Source organism: Cavia porcellus, unplaced genomic scaffold, assembly GCF_034190915.1.
Source record: "Cavia porcellus strain 051 isolate PalLab524CR breed Dunkin Hartley unplaced genomic scaffold, mCavPor4.1 scaffold_27, whole genome shotgun sequence".
Lineage (NCBI taxonomy): Eukaryota > Metazoa > Chordata > Mammalia > Rodentia > Caviidae > Cavia > Cavia porcellus.
In genome coordinates, this window is record NW_026947510.1 from 15,881,463 (window position 1) to 15,903,247 (window position 21,785).

Here is a 21,785-nt window from a genome sequence, read left to right on the forward strand (position 1 = left end):
ACGTAAGACCTCGGAGTAAGGTGGCAGCTTTGCCGATAGGAGCTTACAGCTGGAAAGGACAGGAATTTCTCTTTTCATCAACTTCTATACTGCAATCACATGATGTAGAGGCTCCTAACTTAGAGTAGATTCACACTGTGGAATAAAGGTCAAGCACACAGAAAGGTTAACCAGGCTGGAAGGAGCCCCCACCCAGCTCTGTCTACAGTTTACCACCCACAGAAAGCACAGTGAGAACTTCTTACAAGAAATGACTACTATATAACTACTTAGGACAAAAAATGGGCCCTATTTTCAGAGCCAAAGGTATGACAAAACTGACTTGGAAGCAAATTACAAAAGCAACTCACCTGGAAATCTTGGTCATCGATTCCAAACCTCTCCCGCAGGTTACGGAAAACCATCGGGCAGTATTCCTTGAATTTGAAATGGCTTGGCATGTTTTCTCTGAAATGATCACATTGTGGAATAAAGCTCAAGCACACAGAAAGGTTAACCAGGCTGGCAGGAGCCCCCACCCAGGTCTGCCTGCAGTTTACTGCCCACTGAAGGCACAATATGCTTCACGAAGGTAACACTGTGCCTTTGTCACGGTGCTTTTGGACTGTGATGCCTGAACCTGGCCCACAGGTGACGGCCATTCTCCAGGGAAGAAGGGCTAGAGGGAGGCTGGGTGGAAGGAGATAGAAAAGTAGAGATGTAGGACAGTGAGGAAAGGGCAGAGCAAGCCCAAAGGTGGGCCTGTCACTGCTGTCACCGGGGAGTGAAGTCAACAAAACATGGCCTGCGATGATGGGTTTTATACAAGTACCACATTCTAAATTAACAGGAAACAGTGCCTCGAAAACTCAACCTCTGCACAGTACTATGGGAAAAATGAACATGTCAACTTCACATCAGAACAATGGCCCAGTTAAGAAATTCATGGAGGGCTGGAGGTAGTGCTCACTGGGAGACCACTTGCCTCGGAGGCCCTCGGAGGACCATTTCCAAAACCTCAGAAACGAGCAGACAAAATAAAAATAAATTTCACAATGAATCCTCATCTAGAAGGGATTTATTTGAGTCTTACCTTGTTGTTCAGAACTGCTTCCCTTTTCTGGTTCCACAGAACCACACCTACAAATTATAGCATGCTTGTATCACTGTACTTTGTACCCTAAATTGCAATAATTTGTCTGTGCCGCTGTTCAACTGCTGGGCCGACTGTGAGCCCACTAAGGGCAAAGCTATGTCTTATGTGTCACTGTAGCTCAGCTTTCCACAATATCTGACATGATGCTTGAAGAATAATATAGTGCACAGCACAGCATCAAATTATTAAAATGTACCTAATTCTTCACTGTTCTGTAATATAGTCATTTCTGCCCCCAAAGCCATCATTTTCAAAGTTTTGTGCTCAAAACTCTGAGCAATTTACAGCTTCAAAAATTTAAATTATAACGAGAGCATCACTTTTAACGATACTCACAGAGAACAATATGCTGTATGGCAAAGGATATTATCTCAGAGGTCTGCTGCTGCTCCACTGAAAGTGACAGATGGCTGTGTTTATCACAGGATTAACTCCATCAGCAAAACTGTACTCCCACCCATTGAAAAAAACTATGGGTTACGGAAATTCACAAAACTCATACTCCTGGCAGCCACATCAGTGCTATGAAAAGTACTTACTTGTTAAAAAGGTGATTGTCCACCTTTATCTTTGAATAGGCTTTGAAGTCATCTGGCATCAACATGACAGGAATCTGAACATGGCTCAGTTCATTGATCTAGAAAGAAAGAACATAAAATACTAGAACACAAGGAGCAAATTATTACTACCGAGGTGGGAGAGGCTTGCCTAGCACATATACTCACAAGGGAAACTTGGACACTGGCACTTTCTGCCCGCCCTCTCTCCCTCTCCCACTCCTATCCCAAACTCTCTTCTTGCCTTCCTCACTCCTTGTCAGACTTCACCAAGTGGCTCCCAGCTCCCAGTACAGTTTCAACTTCTACTTCTGATGGTGGGCCTTGGGGCTGCAGGATGGGGAGAGTCCTAGGGGTCAGCTGTTAAGGGCCCTGCTTTTCCTTCATTCCTTCTGTCTACTCCCCTTCCAGATCCTCAACCCAGAGCTCCCCTGATCGCGTTTCCTAGACAACTTCTCTCAGTAAAGAACATGCTATCTGGGCAAGAGGGATTTTCATATCTTGATGTAAATATTTGTTGAATTAATGGTCATGATTTGCTGATTAACAGCCATGACTTATACATTTGCGCACTCAAAGGACAACATCCACATTCTTGTAGTCTTTACCTTTCTTGCAGGAACTAAGATTAAAAATAAATATTGGGTGGAGCTACACCAACAGAAGAACCTTCAGTAAGGAAGAAGGAAATTAGTGGGCCCTGGGACTAAATGCCAGGGGTTTGGGGTGGAAAAGTTAAGAACAAAAGCAATGACTTAGTTCCAGAGGCCAAGTGTAGAATCCAGTTTTGTTTACATTCTTGCGAATGGCAGGTTTGGCTTTTGACACCTGACACTGAAAAACCTGACCTTCCCCTTGGTCAACTGTCTTTGTGTCTTGATTCCTAAACTATACACCTCCCTGGTTGCTAGCAATAAAACCTACTTTAAACATTTGTACTTTCAGCAGAATAGAAGGTGCTTTTAAGGAGTCTCAGTCCAAAAACCAAAACGAAAACAAGAAATAATAACAACAAAATTAAGTTCCTCGATAGAACAGAATTTTTCATATATTGCTCCATTCATGTTATAGCAAAGGAAGAAAATGCAACAAGTTTGAAGCCAGCCTGGGCTACAAAATGAGTTCAAGGTTAGCCCAGACTACAGAGCATCGAGACCTTGTTTCTGAACAGATTGGGTGCATTCAGGGTGGTACGGCTGTAGACAAGGCTGTTTCACAAAAATAAAAATAAAAAGGTAAAGGAAATATCTAAGCCACCTTCCTTTATCCAGTGGGTTTAATCCAAAGGGGCCCTTGTGGCTGCCACACAAGCCTGAAGTTAATGCCAACTGCAGCACTTGCTTGGGTCAAGGATGAGGGGTTTGGAGGTCCAAAGTGATCATAAAATGCTATCTTCCATGTTTGGAGACAGCAGTGGGGGTGGTCTCTGGGCAGAGCTGAGAGTCCACCTTAGTACACTGACAGAGAATAAAGCAAACTTGTGGAGTGACATTAAGCACAGCATGGCTCAGGATTCACGTATACAGACACGATGAGGCTTGGGGTGCTTCGGGTTTGAGGATTTTGCTGATCGAGTTTGGAGGTGAAGAAGCAAGAGAGCTTCAGGAGAATCAGCTGGAAATGAGAAGTTGGTATAAAACACTGGTCCGAAAGAATTTCCACCTCAGTTGATGGGGAAAAATATTCAAATACAAGAGTCCAATACAAAGCAGCTAGGAGAAAGCTAAAGTCTGGACAGGGTGCCCCAGGAACACAGGCCAGGAGTATTCTGTCACAGGTGTGCCAAAAGGGCTTCCGGGGACCGCGGCCTGATGTAGCTCAGGGAGGATGTGGAGGTGTGCCTGGTGACATACAATGTCTGGGAAATGAGTAATGCACTTTAGCTACTTCTACAAGTCTCTTCTTCATAAATCAGACTATCCCAAGAGTAGAGAATGTTTGGTTCTTGTTATTAAAAGGGACAAGAAACGAGATGAGAAACAAGATGAGATGACAAATCAAGGCTAATTATGCTCACACCTTGATTTCCATACATTAGCATTAAAATTAAAAGAATACCAGAGAGTTCGCCTGTCATTCTGAAGATAATAAAATATCCTGGTGTAGCTGTATCTGTGAAGAGTAATAGCTTGATGCTGAGTTATGTTAGCTATTTCATGGCTAGTCTATCTCGCCTCTCATTTACAGTAAGTATATTTCGCTTGGATTTCTCCACCCTGTCAAACTCTCCCCCTGGGTGACAGGCTCAGTTTAATAACCTGTGAACAAATGCTTCATGAACCAGAGGATCTACTACTTAAAAGAAGCTTTAAGTTAGTAATCAATATTTTTTTCAGCAATGTACCCATGATCCGTTATATTTATTCAATAGGCATGTTTTATTTTGTTGTGGATGGGAGTGAGCAGTCATTCATCAGCTTTAATGAAATTATTAACTTTAGCACTGCTTGATAACTGAAAGGCATTTAACTTCCTGGGTAGCACACTCTTGTAATCTCTTATTGTGCCATTATCCAAACTGAGGTTCAAACTCGTGAACAGATGGCAGGTAATAACAATGACCTAGCATTTAAATAAGGTTAAATTAACCCTATTTGTTAAATTCTGTATTTTCAAAACAAAATCCTTGACTTTCAAAGTCTTCAGTTTGAGAAAAACTTATTACATTGGCATTCTAAGTAGCCCTGCATTCTAAATAGCCCGTCCCAAAACTGGCAACAAAACTAGCAACAGGATATCATCAGTTTACACTTATTTTTGGAATTTTTTGCCTGTGTTTATAGATACTTAAATTTAGAACTCATGCATATATTTGTGTAGGTTATGTGACAGTCATGGAAGGAAACAAGAAAATTTATGTTAACCATTACTATTTTGAAGAAAAGATTAATACACTTCCCCTGCAGGAATAAGCATACATTATAAAATCCAAATAGTTTTTAATTTATGGAGATAAAAGTGATTTTGGAATTTATTAAAATTTTTTAGGTTAGTTAAACTGAAAGCATTGGTTATATCATTCAGGGCACATGTGTGGTTCTTTTGAGTTGCAAATATTTAACAAGTTCTTCCCACAAAAGGGCAATACCACTTCACAGTTGTGAACTGCTTACCAGTTGTCAGATCACTCTGGCAAACACACTTTCATCCTCCCTTTGCACTGAGTATCACATTCACATCCTACACAGCCCACCTTATTTTGTTAATGTATAGAAACACTTCTGCACAAAGGCTGTGTGTGCCAGGCCGCCCTGCCCGGGAAACCCTGCGTTCTGTGTATGCCGTGCCTGGTACCCGCAGGACACAGGTGTGGACCAGCATAGCCTTTTTGCCTGCCATCAGCCAAAGAGGCTGAAAACACAGGGCCCAACATGGGACACAAAATAAAGGGACTTTGTTGTCAACATCAATAGAAAGAAGGCCAAAGAGGGACGGGAGGGCTAGTACAAAGGTTTAGTACAAAGTGCACAAATGCTCCCAATTGTATTATAACTCAACAGTGAAGGCAGGGGGAGGGCGGAGAGGAGTGGGCATGGCGGGGCAGGAGGAGGAGGTCGGGAGACTCCTGCTGTCTCAGCTCTGCTCTGCCTTCATTCACTCAATACCTGGCATTAACCTCACTGCTAACACTCACTGGACATGTGCCAAGAGCTGTGTTAAACACTCTGGACACAGTATCTTATCTGATTTTTACAGCTCAATACAGTGGGTACTATTATTATCCCCACTTTCAGATAAGGATATTGAGGCTGGGTGAGATTACGTAAAATACCCATGGTAGAGCTGCACCTGGAACCCAGCCTCAGCCTAAGTTTTCCTCAGACAACTCAACTTCAGTTGCCCAGAAAGAGAATGCAGAGAGTTGAACAGGCTGAGTCTAACACCCTTTTGAATTCCTGCTGACCTATGAGGTTTAGATTCACATCAAGTTCTTAGGAGTAGCTACTACCTGAAATTTATATTTCACTGTTAGAAGGATTTTTTTTCCTAATGTAGGAATTAAACAGTAAAAGCATGTTTAATTGAGTACGCACCATGGCCTACAATTGCCCACTGTGGTTTCAATAGCACAATCTAAATTTGGAAGGGCCTGTGTCACTAAACAGCTATCATTTTTCTGACATTCCTTGTAACTTCAAAAATGGGAAAATAAATATTCCTCAAAGCTCCATTGAAATCTTAATGAATCATAAACAGTATTCTTGAAGGATGGGAAATCAATTTCCAAGGTAATTATTTCTTAGAGACCATTATCTGAGTTTTTCTTTATGAAAAAAAATTACGTTAACATAAAACACAGTAAAATATGTGGGCCTTTGCTTTTAAAATACTACACAGCCCAGTTAAGAAAAGGTATCTCTGTTCCTTTTCCCAGCATGACATTCAAATTTACATCAAAACCAATGCTATAAAACACAGGTTTGTTTTTTATTTTTTTGTGAGCTAGATCTGCTGAATGCAGAGGGTATCACTCTTGCAGAAATGAGACTGCACTCACAGTGGCAAGAAAATAGAGGTTGCTATTAAGTGCAAAAAAATGGGAATAATAAATAGCTGCAGGACAGGGAATAAGTAAGGGAGACCCAGCTGGTCAGGGTTGTGAAATTAATCCACACAGAGGCGTCCTCACACAACCATTTCATGCTGTGACATTTAAAAAATAAACCTAATTTATATGATTCTTAAGTCAAGCAAAGAATATGCTCATAAATTGCACAGCATTATTAACGACAATTAATTCAGATACATTCACTCTAAATACTGTGTTCTTAGACTAATACATAATTAGCAATTGGTTTTCATTCAACCAAGAATGTACAAACAGGGCCAAAAAAGATCTCTCACATGGCTGGGGACACTGAGATATTTAATCTGATTAAAAACAATTTTCTACAAATTATGACTCACTGAGATGAAACAGGACACAGCTAGTGTGGGCAGCTGCAGGCTACACTGCTGTGCCTAAAGCCCCTCTAAGGAAGCCAGGCCTGTATCTGAGCCCAGCCGAGGCTGCACGGCGAGACCTGTAGCCGGAACCCCGTTGCAGGGTGCAGAGCTGTTTTGGCAGGCTGTCCATTCATGACTGGGGCAAGACAGTGGAGTGGGAATGATCTTCAGAAACCATTCATTCCTCCCCAGAATCTCAAGATACACAAATAACATTCCTACCACTGATACATTTTTAAAATTTTATTTTAAAGAGAAAAAAATTCAAAACAGCATAATAGAAGAGTAGCAACGGTTAATACATTGTGTATGTTATCTTTAAATTAATTACTCAGAGTACAAGATACAGGTGTTTAATTGTCCAAAAAATATTCGTACAAACCATTCTTTTCAATAAACTACGAGAAACTAGTACTATAACTACCTTAACTATTTTGTACATATATATATATATATCTTTTCCCTGTCTTTTTTCCCCATCCCAGTTTCTAGTTCCTTCTAAAGTTTCTTCCTATTTTACAATATCTACTGTACATTTTGGCTTTTATTTACTCTTTTAACTTCTCATACTAGGGAGATAGTATGATGTTTATAAGTAACTCTGATTTCACTTAATGAGGACAGTTTCACTTTGTATCCATTTACCTATGAAAGTCTCCAGTTTATCCTTCTTTATGGCTGAGTAGTACTCTTTTATATAAAAAGACTTCATCTTTTTTATCCATTCCTTGGGTGATGGCCATTAGGTTGTGTCCAAGATCTAGCTATTATGAATTGTGTTGCTATAAACATGGGTATGCATATATCATTATAGTACTATGTTTTTTAATTTATCCAGGAAGATACCTAAAAAGGGAATAGCTGGATCATATAAGACCTCCAATCCTAGTCTTTTGAGGAATCTCTACAATGGCTGCACCAGTCTAAACTCCCAACCAACATGGAGAAGGGTTCCTTTTTTCCCCATAGCCCTTCCAGCATTTGTTATTGGTTTATTTTTTGATAACAGCCATTCTTTCTGGGGTAAGATAGAATGTCACAGTTGTTTTAATTTGCGTCTCTCAAATGACCAGTGATATTGAACATTTTTTATATATTTATTTGCTGTTTGTACTATTTCATCTGAGAAGTGTGTATTCATCTCAGATGCCTATTTTTAGATTGGGTTTTTATTTTGGGAGGTCTGATTTTTTTGAGTTTTTAATATGGTCTCCATAGTAACCCTTTATCTGAAGAATTTCTAGCAAACACTTTTTTTTCCCACACTGGGTTGTCTCTTCACTCTGCTATTCCTACCATTTAAACATGAGTGCATATTTAAAACAATAATTCAATAATAAAAATAAAGTGGGAGGCTGCACAGAGCAGAGTAAGCACCAAGAATTCAAAATCAGAAAAGACCCAAAAAGTAAAAGACTTGCACGGTATAATGACATGATAATTATTTTGGATACACTTTAACTTTAGTTAATTTCTTAGGGAAATCAAATAATAAATCTACCATACCAGAATCCCTGTACTTTACCAGAATTTCTGTTGCATCTGGCCTCTATAAAACTACCCAGACTTCACAATAAAAAATGTGATGCAAGTTCACTATTACTGTTACAAAACTCTTGACACTTCTATAATCTCTTCATATCAGCATTTGAAAACAGATATTTGTACTTCTGGACTCATCTGAAAAAAACTCTTCCTTTGTTGATAATATTACAGGGATTCTTCCCACTGAATCCTTTACTCTAATAATATTACAGGGATTCTTCCCACTGAATCCTTTACTCTAACCATTTTCTGACCTGAAGTTCATTCACTTTAGGAAGTGAAATAGCAGAACACTAATATTAGGAGATAAGAGTTGAGTGGATTGAAGAGTCTGTTAATGAATCACAGCTGGGAGTTCCAGCTTATTCTGTCCCTGTCCTACACCAGCAAGGCCCCACACAGAACTTTCACTGGTTTCTCTTCTGGGTTATGCAAAATAAACTTAAGTTCCCTTCTAAGAAAGTATTTCCCACAGTGTGACCTATAAAGCCATGGGGACTGCGTACTCTCTCCTCAAGCCCTTGTCCAGGGCCATCTGTACTCTTCCTGGTGAGGACGGGAGAGCCTGGTGAGAACAGAGCAGCAAGAGATACAACAGCTTCAAGGTTTGTGACAACAAACAGTAGCCAAGGCCTCTGCCTGGCTCATGCAGAAATACTCAGGACGGTGGTGACACAGATGACCGCACACAGAAGTGCAGGGGTAGGGTGTCAGGTGGTGGTGGTGGTGAAAGACTCCTTGTGCTCTATTTGCTTGTGAAATTGGGACCACGTCACCATGTATATATTAAAATCCATGTTTCTTATGTCTAGTGTAGTAGTCATAACATCCTAAAAAGTAAGCATAATTTTCTCTCATTTTTTCCTAGCAACTCAGCAAATTTTGAGGACAAGAAAATTACCTAAAGATTTTTAGATTTTTACTATTTGATATCCATTCATAATTTCTAGTTCCATATATTGGGAGGGCAGAGTTCCAATAATTTTGAGCATCATATGAAAATGATTTCTATAATCTTGTAATGAATATAGGTTGAAGTAATGAAATTTATGAAAATGAAGTCTCAGTATGATTCAAGCATGTAGCCCACACTTGGAACAGTGTGGCACTCATAACTTAGGCTGAAAACTGAACAGCAATTTGAAAGTTTTGATGTTTTAGAGGGACAGGCAGAGCAAATTAGAATCAGTTACCAGGGTAGAAAAAACAGGCAGCTGACAATGTTTGTGAAACGTATTTTTATTTGTCTTGGGGCAAAAGGTATTTTCAAAGATCATTTTGGAAAAGCTAATGTCTTTGGCTTTTCAGATAAGACAGAATGAAAGATTCAAGTATATTTTAATTAAAAGCATTTTCTGAAATGTCAGATATCTTCTAATATTTAATATCTAACAAATGCTTTATTTTGACAAGCAAGTAAAGCTGTGCCGTGAGCAAAGCCACATACAGATGTCAATGGAGGCCCAAAGGTCTGCCTTCCCAGTACCTGCGAACTTGAAAACCTAAATTAATACACTTAAGGGAATTTTTCTGTCGAACAAGAATCATGAAGTCAGCCTTTTGATTAATGGCTACCCGGTTGAAATTAAAATGTCATCAGAAATACTTAAGTTATGGCTCAGAATCTTTTTAATTTATAACAAAGCACAGACTTTACCCTGTCGACGTGGGATCTGTAAGCTTGATCAGGTCTGGTGATGGATGTGCTCACTACTGGCTCTCTGCCAACTTTGTCCAAAGAACGGAGTCATGTTAAAATTCTACCTCCTAGAAACCACAGAACCTGACACGAAACTGCTGAACTAAGGCCAAAATGCATTAGCTGTTACAGAGCTTTTTAAAAACCCAAGAAACACTTTGCCAATGAAAACAAGTGTTTACAATGTGGTCCATTCAGAAGGACCCCAGGCTGGGAGTCAGGAGAGCTGTGACTGAGAGGGGATCGCCCTGCTCCTTCACTGCCTAACCCTGAGCAAAAGCGCCATTTCTGTCACTTTATACTTTTAATGATGAGGCGGAATGATGATCTCCAGTGACATGTTCCTCAGCCCAGACAGTGATTTAGAAAATGCTCAAATTAATTACCAGTCTTTTCAGCCTTGAGAAAATTTACATACAGATTTGGATAGCGAGCTTCTTTTAAAAAGGGGAAGGAACGATCTGGCATCTGGCCTAGTGTCACTCATCCGCTCCTGTGTGTGGTGGGGATGCACACCCCCTGCTGGGTACAGTTCCCATCACACCCCTGCAGTCTTCAGCCTGGAGCCTGGATGGCATTGCTCATTCCAGGGTTTCAGCCACGTCGGACTCTGGTGCCACAAACACAAATGGGACTCCCAATGGCTCTCCACAGAGATTATTCTGATTCTTAGAAGACACAGATGGCCTCTCCAACGCATTCTGTTTTATGAGGCCATTCATTTGTAAGGGTGTGGCAGGGCAGGGACAAAGGTGGAAAGAGAAGTCCAGCTCCAGGATATTCTAATAAAAAACGTGGCATGTTCCTGGTCCTTCTCTGAATCTGACAACTAAAACATAAATGGGATGCTAAGTAAAGTGAACATGCCTGCAGCTGCTTGCAATCACATTCTCAGCTCTGTGAAGCAAGCTTGCTCCAGAATGGTATCAAGGTCGACTGACACCCAGAAAAGATGGGACAAGAGAGACAGCAGCCATATGGAGGCTGCATCATGTAAATTCTGGGTCCAAGCAGCTCTCAAGGCCAGCTCACCTCTGGTGTCCCTCCCGAGCAACCCTAAAAGCTGGTGGAGGGTAGGTTTCTGAAACCATTTGGGATTTGAAGACACCCAAACACAGTCTACAGTACTTAGTGGATGTCAAATGAACAGGAACTTCATCAATCTGGGTGGCATGAATGCTACACCGTACTCTACAACACTGATCTTGAAAGTTTTAAAGAAGCCTATCTTACTTTTTGTAAGACATGTAACAAGCCAGAAGAAGTTGCTACCTCCTAATATCCATCACTTTATACATCTCTGGCAAGGACACCTGAAGCTCCGTGCCTGAGAGGTCTGCGATGGGGGAGGTTGCCATCCCATCCCTGGACCACATGGTGCCAACCTCAGCGCTTGCTGGGGTCTTAACTCTCACAGCCTAGGAGCAGGATCTGCTTGTGAAGAAGAGTACCCCTGGCATCTCAGGGAGCCACTGCTGCTGAAGCTGTGAGGCTACATGGCCATACAGTTAGGAAACCAATCACTCACATAAATCATTAATAAAATCTGTAAGACTAATGAGGAAGGGAATGGGCACACACAGGTCAGCATTTCTAAAAAAAGATCTCAGGAGACTTTAGGGTTGGGACCTATATTTAGACCCCTGAGAGAAGCACTGAACTGACTGTCTTTGGGCTAGATGTTTGCTTTTCTGTCCGTGAAGTGAACAGAAGAGCAGCTGGTGTCACTGACCAAGGTCTGTCCCGAGAGAACAATCCGAGGAAGGTCACCATTATGTCATTCGTGCAGCTCCTGGCTTCTTCTTGCAGTGATTCATTGTCGGTGCACTTTTATTGCTTTCCCTTTTAGAAACCAGGTGAGAACAACAATAGCAGAAAGGAGAGATGGAAAAAGAAGAAAAAATCACTATGAGGACAACTGCAGAGCAGAGAGCAGAGAAGAGGAGAGAACTTTCAAAGAATCTTTAAAAGGCAGAAGATAAAGTGGCTTATTCACCAGTGAAGCAGAGAGGATGTCTCCAGCTAAATGCTCCAGGCTGCTTGGTGCCATTAACTCAGGTCAGGAGCATGGCTGGGTTCAGGCAGAGGACAGTGTTGCCTGTGCCTAACCATGGGAGATGGGGCCGATTCCCGGGGACCCGACCACTGAGACTTCAGATGGGAGGGCCTGGAAGGGCATTAGCTGAGCACAGGAGTAAATGGAATCTACCCTCTAAGCCCCGACAAGCTGTGTTTTGTGCCATCACACCTGTGGCCTGGGTCACTCCCAGGAGGACACTGCAGTAACTACCTGTGGTCAACAACACACCTTAAAGCCCAGATGATACAAGTTTCACCCCTTCATGGACACAGAACCTTTCACAAGTCTTCCAGAGCATCGTTCCGCAGGCTGCATGGATCACATGCCACCAGACAGCCGAAGAGGCCTCTAGCATGAAAGAAGTTAGACCAGCTATAAGTTACCAATAATACCAAACACTATGTAATCCTAACTCACCAAATTTACTACTTCACAAAGCACTACAGGTAACCGAGCAATAGCAAGGTCAGCGCTGTTATTTCAGCTCTCTATTCTTTCAACTGAAAAGGATGAGAAGAGAGAAGAACTCCTGCATCATCTGTCATGGAAAAAAGCCAACAGACAATATCTAAAACACTGCACCTACAAACATAGACGTAAACACCAGGGCAAGTTCTCATATGTATATGCAGGAACTAATAAGGAAAGTGCTCTGAGAGATAATGTAAAGTGAAAAAACCAGGTGTGGATGTGTTCAATATGATTTTGTCATGGATACTGGTAGATCCTATCAAACAGCCGTGGACAGGGTTGAACTCAGGGCCTTGCCCTTGCCAGGCATGTGCTCTGCCACTGACTACACACCCGGCACTACCGGTTTTTGTGTTGCTTTGCAAAGGTTACACTTCCGGGCCCTTGTCTATGAAACATACCCAAAGCACAGATAAAACTGGAGTAGGGCTGAGGATCTGGAGTCAGCGTGAAGCTCACCCGTAGGTGAATACTTCCATCTTATTTATTTATTTAATTTACTTTTTGGTCTTTTTTTGAGGCAGAGTTTCACTATATGGTTCACGCTGGCCTTGACCTTGCGGCACTCCTCCTGCTTCAGCCTCCTGAGTACTGCAATTATAGGCGTATGCCACTGCGCACAGCTCCTCCTGTTTGTAAAGTGTTTATTATGCATTGCATTCTTAACAGTGACAGAGTGAAAAACCAGAGCACTCAGCACAATGCAGTTCTTTTTTTTTTTTTTTTTTTTTTTTTTTTAATTTAAGAGGAAAAAGAGAAAAACACAAAACAAACCAAAGCGGCGTAAGGGTACACGCAATACAGAACTACAAAACAAAACAAAACAAAACGAAACAAAAAACCATAACAGTAAGAAATTACCTGCTAGTAGATTACACACTATTTTCTTGAAAATAGTTCCTCAAATCACAGTATCAAAGAACACAAGGTGGACATTCAAACAGGGAGACTGCAAACAGCTGTGTTCAATGTTCCAAAAACATTGATAAAGTCAGCTATTTAACACCCCCAAACACACTTGCTGTTATATCCGTTAGAGCTCTTTTTCTTTTTTTTTTTTTCCCTCTCTTTTTTACAACAAAATTTACACATCTTGGATTTTATTACTCCTTAGTGCTTATTACTTTCTTTGGGGGGGGGGAAGAATACAGTCAAATATGGCAAAACAAAGCTGTCAGTCAATACCAAGGATAGACATAGCACATGGTGTAGAACAGAGTACAAGTTTATCAACAATGGTTATCAACGTTGTCCCTTGTTTCCTTAAAAAGAATTGTCTATCTTATTAGATATTATAAAGTTGGACAAAACAGTAGAGAACAAGACCAATAAAACTTAGGCATTGTAAACATTACAGGACTTCCAAAGAAGACAATAGTCAAACCAGAATGGGTATCTTAGTGAATCTTATTGTCTTCAAAGTAGTTGCCTATGTCTTCAAACTTGATACTATCATATAGAATGGAACAGAGTCTAATCAGTCAAAACAAGATCGTGGGAGTACTACAGGACTTCAAAACAAGTTAATAGGAAATCGAAAAGAGTTACTATTTATATATCCTAATTTTTTTGAATTTTTTCTTTAATTAAGACAAACATAAGAAATGACTAAATAATTTTTTTTTGAAACAATAAGGGGGAGATTGAGATAAAACAGGACATAACAATATAACAATAGAGGTCACAGCATGACTGTTTCAATAACCTAGTACTTCACCACTATATAACCTGACTTAATAGTAGTTACCATAGTGTCTTTTTCCTTGAAATATTTGGGTAAAACTTCATATACTCTAGCTTCAAATATTTTCATATCAAGAAGCCCAGAATAAAGCCTTTCTAATTAATGAGTGAAAACTTTATAAGGCTTCAAGGCCACCTAATGGGGAATCATGATTACCACATATTTTTATATATTTGAATCATTACTTACATTAGGGAAACTATTCGGTATTCACACATGCGAGATTGATTTATTTCACTTATGAGTATGGTCTCAAGCTGCGCCCATTTATTGATAAATATCTCAATGTGATCCTTCTTTATAGCTGAATAATACTCCATTGTATAGAAATACCACAACTTTTTTATCCATTCCTCAGTTGATGGGCACTTGGGTTGTTTCCAAGATCTGGCGATTACAAATTGTGCTGCTATAAACATAGGTGCACATATATCACTGTGGTATGATGCTTTCAGTTCTTCTGGGAATATGCCTAGAAGTGGAATAGCTGGAATAAATGGGATTTCCAGTCCCAACTTTTTGAGAAATCTCCAGACAGATCTCCACAAAGGCTGTACCAGTCTACACTCCCACCAGCAGTGCAGGAGAGTTCCTTTTTCCCCACAGCCTCTCCAGCATTTGTTGTCGGTTTTCTTGATCCTGGCCATTCTTTCAGGAGTGAGATGGTATCTCAGTGTGGTTTTAATTTGCATTTCTCTAAAGACCAATGATGATGAGCATTTTTTCATGTATTTATTTGCCATTTGCATTTCTTCATCTGAGAATTGCATATTCATCTCAGATGCCCATTTTTGGATTGGATCTTTGAATTTCGGAGGTCTGAGTTTCTTTAATTCTTTATATGTTTTAGACAAGAGGCCCTTGTCTGAGAGAGAGTTCATTAAAATCTTTTCCCAGTTTGTGGGTTTTCTTTTCACTATGCTTGAGATTTCTTTTGATATGCAGAAACTTTTTAATAAGAAGTGGTCCCAGTTATTGATTCTGGGAAGTATTTCCCGTGCGGTTTGAGTCCTGTTCATGAATTCTTTACCTACTCCTATGTCTCCAAGGTTTCTACCTATTTTGTCTTCCAATAGATTTAGTGTTTCTGTTTTAATATTCAGATCCTTGACCCATTTAGATTTTAATTTAGTACATGGTGATAGACATGGGTCTAGCTTTAGTTTTCGGCAAATGGAGAGCCAGTTTTTCCAGCACCATTTATTAAAGAGACTGTCGTTCTTCCAGTGAACCTGCTTGGCTCCTTTATCAAAAATAAGGTGGTTGAGTGTGTTCGTAGTTGTGGTTGTATCTTCTAATCTATTCCACTGATCTTCAGCTCTGTTTTGATTCCAATACCATGTTGATTTTACTACTGTTGCTTTGTAGTATAACTTCAAGTCAGGGATTGTGATGCCTCCTGCTTTGTCTTTGCTGCTTAGAATTGCCTTTGCGATTCTAGGTCTCTTCTGGTTCCAGATGATTTTTAGGAGTGATTTCTCTAGATCTATAAGGTATGTTGATGGTATTTCTATTGGGATTGCATTGAATCTGTATAACAGTTTTGGGAGAATGGCCATTTTCACAATGTTTGTTCTTCCTATCCATGAGCAAGGGATGTCTTTCCATTTTCTGAGATCATCTTCAATTTCCTTTTTCAGTGTAATATAATTTTCACTGTATAAGTCTTTCACTTCTTTCGTAAGAGTAATTCCTAAATATTTCATTTTTTTGCTTGCTAATGTGAATAGTCCAGTTTCTCTTATTTCCCTCTCTGTAATTTTGTTGTTCATGTATAGGAATGCTATTGATTTCTGAGTATTGATTTTGTATCCAGCCACATTACTGAATTTATTTATTGTATCTAAGAGTCTTTCAATGGAGTTTAGGGGGTCTTCTATGTAGAGTATCATGTCATCTGCAAACAATGATAATTTAACTTCTTCTTTTCCTATCTTTACCCCTTTTATTTCTCTTTCTTGCCTAATTGCTCTGGCTAGTACTTCCAGTACTATATTATATAGGAGTGGTGATAAAGGACATCCTTGTCTTGTACCCGATTTTAAAGTAAAGGCTTTCAATTTTTGGCCATTTAGTATGATGCTGGCTGTTGGTTTGTCATAAATGGCTTTTATTATATTGAGGTAAAGACCATTTATTCCAATTTTCTGTAAAGTTCTTATCATGAATAAGTGTTGGACCTTATCGAAGGCTTTTTCTGCATCTATAGAGATGATCATGTGATTCTTATTTTTGGCTTTATTGATATGGTGGATTACATTTATTGATTTGCGTATGTTGAACCATCCTTGCATTCCTGGGATGAATCCCACCTGGTCATGGTGTATAATCTTCTTGATGATTTGCTGGATCCTATTTGCCAATATTTTATTGAGGATTTTTGCATCTGTGTTCATTAGGGAGATTGGTCTATAGTTCTCTTTTATAGTTGAGTCTTTCTCAGGTTTTGGTACTAGAGTAATATTTGCTTCCAGGAATGACTTAGGAAGGATTGCTTCCCTTTCAATTTCATTGAATAGTTTGAGGAGTGTCGGCATTAGGTGTTCTTTATATTTCTTGTAGAATTCTGCAGTGAATCCATCTGGGCCTGGTCTCTTCTTGGTGGGCAAGGACCCAATTACATTCTCAATTTCATTAGCAGAGATTGGGTTATTCAACAGTTTTATATCCTCTTGATCTAGCTTTGGTACTTCATATGCTTCTAAGAATCTGTCTATTTCTTCTGTGTTATCAAACTTTTGAGAGTAGAGGTTTTCGAAATAGGTATTGATGATCCTCTGTATTTCTATTGGGTCTGTAGTGATTTCTCCTTTTTCATTTCTTATTGCATGAATTTGAGCTTTTTCTTTCCTTTTTTTAATAAGGTTGGCTAGGGGCTTATCGATTTTATTTATTCTTTCAAAGAACCAACTCTTTGATTCGTTGATTCTTTGGATTGTTTTCTTAGTCTCTATTGCATTGATTTCTGCTCTGATTTTTATAATTTCCTCTCTTCTTTTGGCTTTGGGCTTGACTTGCTCTTCTTTTTCTAGCTGTTTGAGGTGTAGCATCAAGTTATTTATTTGTATTCGTTCTGTTTTCCTGATGTGGGAACTCAGTGCAATAAATTTTCCTCTCAGGACGGCTTTCATTGCATCCCACAGATTCCGGTAAGTTGTATCTGCATTTTCATTTTCTTTTAGGTATTGTTTAATTTCTTCTTTAATTTCTTCTGTGACCCACTGATTACTCAAGAGTGTGTTATTTAGTTTCCATGTGTTTGTGGAATTTTTGCAGTATCCTTTGTCATTAATTTCTAATTTCAGAGCGCTATGATCCGATAATATGCAAGGGATGATTTCAACTCTTTTGCATTTGCTTAAATATGTTCTGTGAGCTAATATATGGTCTATTTTAGAAAATGATCCATGTACTGCTGAGAAGAATGTGTATTCTGATGTTGTTGGGTGGAACATTCTGTATATGTCTATCAAACCCATTTGTTCACAGGTGTGATTCAGTTCTGTTATTTCTTTGCTCATTTTCTGTCTGGTTGATCTGTCCCTTGGTGTCAGTGGTGTATTAAGGTCTCCTGTTACAATTGTGTTACTGATAATTTGAGTTTTCATTTCTGTTAATAATTGTTTTATATAACTGGGTGCTCTGGAGTTTGGTGCGTATATATTTAAGATAGTTATCTCTTCCTCTTGGAGTTTTCCCCTTACGAGTATGTAGTGACCTTCTTTGTCCTTTATGGTCATTGTTGGTTTAAAGTTCACGTTGTCTGCAAACAGAATGGCTACTCCTGCCTTTTTTTGGATTCCTGCTGCATGAAGAATTGTTTTCCATCCTTTGACTTTCAGTGTGTGAGTATCTTTCTGGGTTAGATGGGTTTCCTGTAAACAGCATATGGTTGGATTTTGTTTCTTGATCCATTCTGCTAGTCTGTTTCTTTTGATTGGTGCATTGAGACCATTTACATTAATGGTTATTACTGTTAAATGCTGGTTAATTGTAGGAATGTTATCTCTCTGCTGTTGCATCTTTATCTTTCGGTTCTGTTTAATTATTTGCTTTGCTTAGTGGTTTTTTCCTTTGTGTATCTAAACTGTCTTTCAATATTTTTTGCAGGGTTGGTTTGGTGTTCATGAAGTTCTTCAGCTGTTCTTTGTCATGGAAGTATCGTATTGCACCATCTATTTTGAATGATAGTTTTGCAGGATATATCAGTCTTGGTTGGAAATCATTTTGCTTTAGGATCTGGAATACTTCACTCCATGCTCTTCTTGACTTTATCGTTTGTGCTGAGAAGTCTGCTGTGATTCTGATAGGTTTTCCTTTATAAGTGATTTGTCTTTTCTCTCTGACAGCTTTTAATAATCTATTCTTGTGTTGGATTTCTGGGATGGTGACTATTATATGTCTGGGTGTAGTTTTATTTTGGTTATGACTGTTTGGAGTTCTATATGCTTCACTGATCCTGATGTCAGTTTCTGATCTCATGCTTGGGAAATTTTCAGCTATTACTTCTCTAAATATCCTCCTGGCATCCTTCATGTTGTCTCCCTCTCTTTCATTAATCCCTATCATTCTTATGTTATTCTTCTTTGCATCGTCTTGCAGTTGTTGAATTGTTGTTTCCTGGTTCCTTGTTATTTTCAAAAGATCTTTCCTTTCCTGTTCACTAGCTGCAATCCTGTCTTCAAGGTCTGAAATTCTATCTTCACTTTCATTAAGGCGGTTTTTACAACTTTCAGTGGAGTTTTTTATTTCCTGTATATCTCGGTGCATCTGCATTATGTATTCTGTTTGTTTCTTATATTGCTCGTCTAGGGATTCTATCTTTTTGTTTAGTTCCTCCAATTTTTTATCTGTGTTTTCTTTAGATATATTTAGAATCTCTTTCATTTCTTTTATCATTTCTTCTTTTATCTGGGAGATTATTTCGAGTTTGAATTTCTTTAAAGCTTCCTGGAGTTGCTTGTCAATTTCAGTGGCTATTGTGTCCGATATATGAGGTGGATGGGATATATTTTCTTCTATATACATCGCTCCTAGGGTTTCTTGAGATGGGCTGGAGGTTTGAGGTTGTAATTTGGTCTTTCGTTTTGTCATTTTCCTATATTTCTGTGTTTCAAGTGTTATTTGAAAGCTTCCTCAGGATCTGTTGAAAATCCCCTTCTATGTTTGGAGCTACTGGGACTCTGGCGCCGCGCTACTCCAAGCCATTAGGCCTACAGAACCAGTGGCCCTCCTCTGCCAGCTCAGAACTCCGCAGTTCCAGACAAGCTGGGCCTCAGGGACACTGTGCGCCCACCTGCCCCTTGGAAGCTCCACAGTTCTTCAATCGCAGCCAGGTTAGGGTACTCACCACAGGCCGCAGTGCTTCAGGAACCTGTGGACCCTCCCTGGTTGCAGAGATATCCAGAGTCCTCCAGACACGCAGAGAGGCCGGTGAGGGCACCCCAGATCTGCCCAGCTCCTCCTCTGCAGACCTATGGCCAGGCGCGGCAGCTAAACAGGCTGGGCTAGGCTGGTAGTGTGGGCCAGCCCACCTATCGGGAGCTCAGCAGGTCTCCAAATGAAGCCGAGAATGGGGAGGCTGATGTGGAAGCCTCAAACCCACCTCTCTCCTTCACTGCACCTGGAAACCTGAGGGAACTCCAGCAGTCTGGGCGCAGAAATCCAGAGTCCTCCAGACACGCAGAGAGGCCAGTGAGGGCACCCCAGATCTGCCCAGCTCCTCCTCTGCAGACCTATGGCCAGGCGCGGCAGCTAAACAGGCTGGGCTAGGCTGGTAGTGTGGGCCAGCCCACCTATCGGGAGCTCAGCAGGTCTCCAAATGACAATGCAGTTCTAAGGTGATGCTCTTCTCAGCCTGCTCTCTGGAGGAGATAACGGAATGTCTATTTCTACTTACTTGTATCTGAAAAAACTGAGAGCATAGCTTGACACATGCCCTCATCAGTTCCTGTGGGAAGCAGCTACGAGCTATGTAGAAGAAACAGCAGGAATTCCAGAGCTGGGCAGGGTTGATGGTGGGCACACAGACCTTTTGCCCTACACACTGTCTTGTCCCGTGTACTGCAGCCAGCAAAGGCTGACGTGTGCCCAGTTAAGTAGATTCACAAGTCATGCGATCTGGCTTTAACTAAGCAAATTAATCTCACAAAACAAACAAGTACTTATAAGATGGATGCGAAGAAACCATAGGCTGAAGTTACCACTCAGAACAGAGGCAGTAGTGCACTAGGACCTGTCGCAGTGAACAGCTTAGCTCTTCTGCTGTCCGTGTCACAGCACAAGGGCAGAGTGGTGATCATCCCCTCAGACACAACAAGAATTGTTAAAGAAAGAAAAGGAAATAATTAGAAGGTTATTGGTTAAAATACAGGTGTCCATGTATTTTTGTTGTTGTTGTTGTTGTTGTTGTTAACAAGCAACTTTCCCAAAGTGTACGTCGTGCTTTGAGGCTGAGGAGGGTTACAGAGCTATTAACGTGGGAACTAAAAAGGAAGCATTCAGGGCCCGAAAACAAACATCAGCAGTATTTTCAAGGACGTTTTAACATAATGTTGTACTAGACTACCACATTTAGCACTGCCCAAAATGTTACTATTTCATGATTAATATATGGAAATTTCTTGCTATGTCCCATTAATACCATCCGCCCCCCAAAAAACCTCCAAACAAACAAAAAAGCTGGCCGAGGATTTATCTCAGTGACTCAAGCACCTGCCCAACAAGCACAAGGTGGTGAGTTTGATCTCTGGTACCAAAAAAAAGAAAAAAAGAAAGCAAGAAAAACAGCAACAAAAAAACCAAAGAAGCTGCTAGAGAAATATCTGTTATTCCAATAAAGGCAAAAATAGTTGAAGGTGTAGAAAAATCAACATGGCATCAAATTCATGAATTCATCAAAACAAGAATTTTTTTGTTCATAACTACTGCTGTCAGATGCACATGTGACAATGTGCACAGAACAGAAAAAATTACATAGGCAAACTGGTTTGTTTCATGGTTGCATCAAAGTGAAGATGATTCCAAGACTTCTCTGCTCTGGTATTTGCTGAATTACTTGCCATACTTTAAGAATGGGTGTATGTGGTTGACAGGAAAAGAGGCAAAGCACAAGTCCTTCCAAAGGCTGTGTAACTTAAGAGATGAATCATGTTTCCTCTGCAGATTGGTAAGCCTCGGCAGGGGTCAGGGGGGTCAGAGGCATGCTCCCTGCAGTGAAAAATACAAACACACCTAAGCTTCCTTTCCAAGTAAAGGTGAAAATCAACACTTAAGAAAGCAGTTGCTTTTCAAGAGAAACCAAAGCTTTAAAAAGAGAATAGTACAAAAACAGATGTCTGGAAGTGTTTCCACTTCTGTGATCTTGTTGCCAAAAATGATGTGACTGTGTCATCTAAGAAAACTCCTATCAGTATATTCGAAAGACTTGGGAAATAGAATGTTCTAACCAATCAGAATATGCCCAGAGTTCCAATCTATTTGTTAATGTGTTTTGAACGTTTGTTTAAAAGTTTAAAAATCAAAAAATCCCACCAATGAGTTCTGAAATTTTCAGAGAAAAGTAAGTCTGCCTCACTTAAAGTTAACTAAAACTTCTGTAAGTCGGT

The 21,785-nt window shown here is 40.1% G+C and overlaps 1 protein-coding gene across 2 annotated transcripts in view; it reads right to left on the reverse strand.

Annotated features, from left to right (window-relative positions):
* Pip4k2a (phosphatidylinositol-5-phosphate 4-kinase type 2 alpha) overlaps window positions 1–21,785 on the reverse strand; it is a 154,804-nt gene that overhangs the window by 57,859 nt on the left and 75,160 nt on the right. For both annotated transcript variants that reach the window (XM_063237931.1, XM_003463876.5), the window contains exons 2-3: window positions 1,675–1,772; window positions 351–447 (exon numbers count right to left, since the gene is read on the reverse strand). In XM_063237931.1, coding sequence (XP_063094001.1) covers window positions 351–447; window positions 1,675–1,772 — 195 coding nt within the window. The remainder of the gene's footprint in view (window positions 1–350; window positions 448–1,674; window positions 1,773–21,785) is intronic.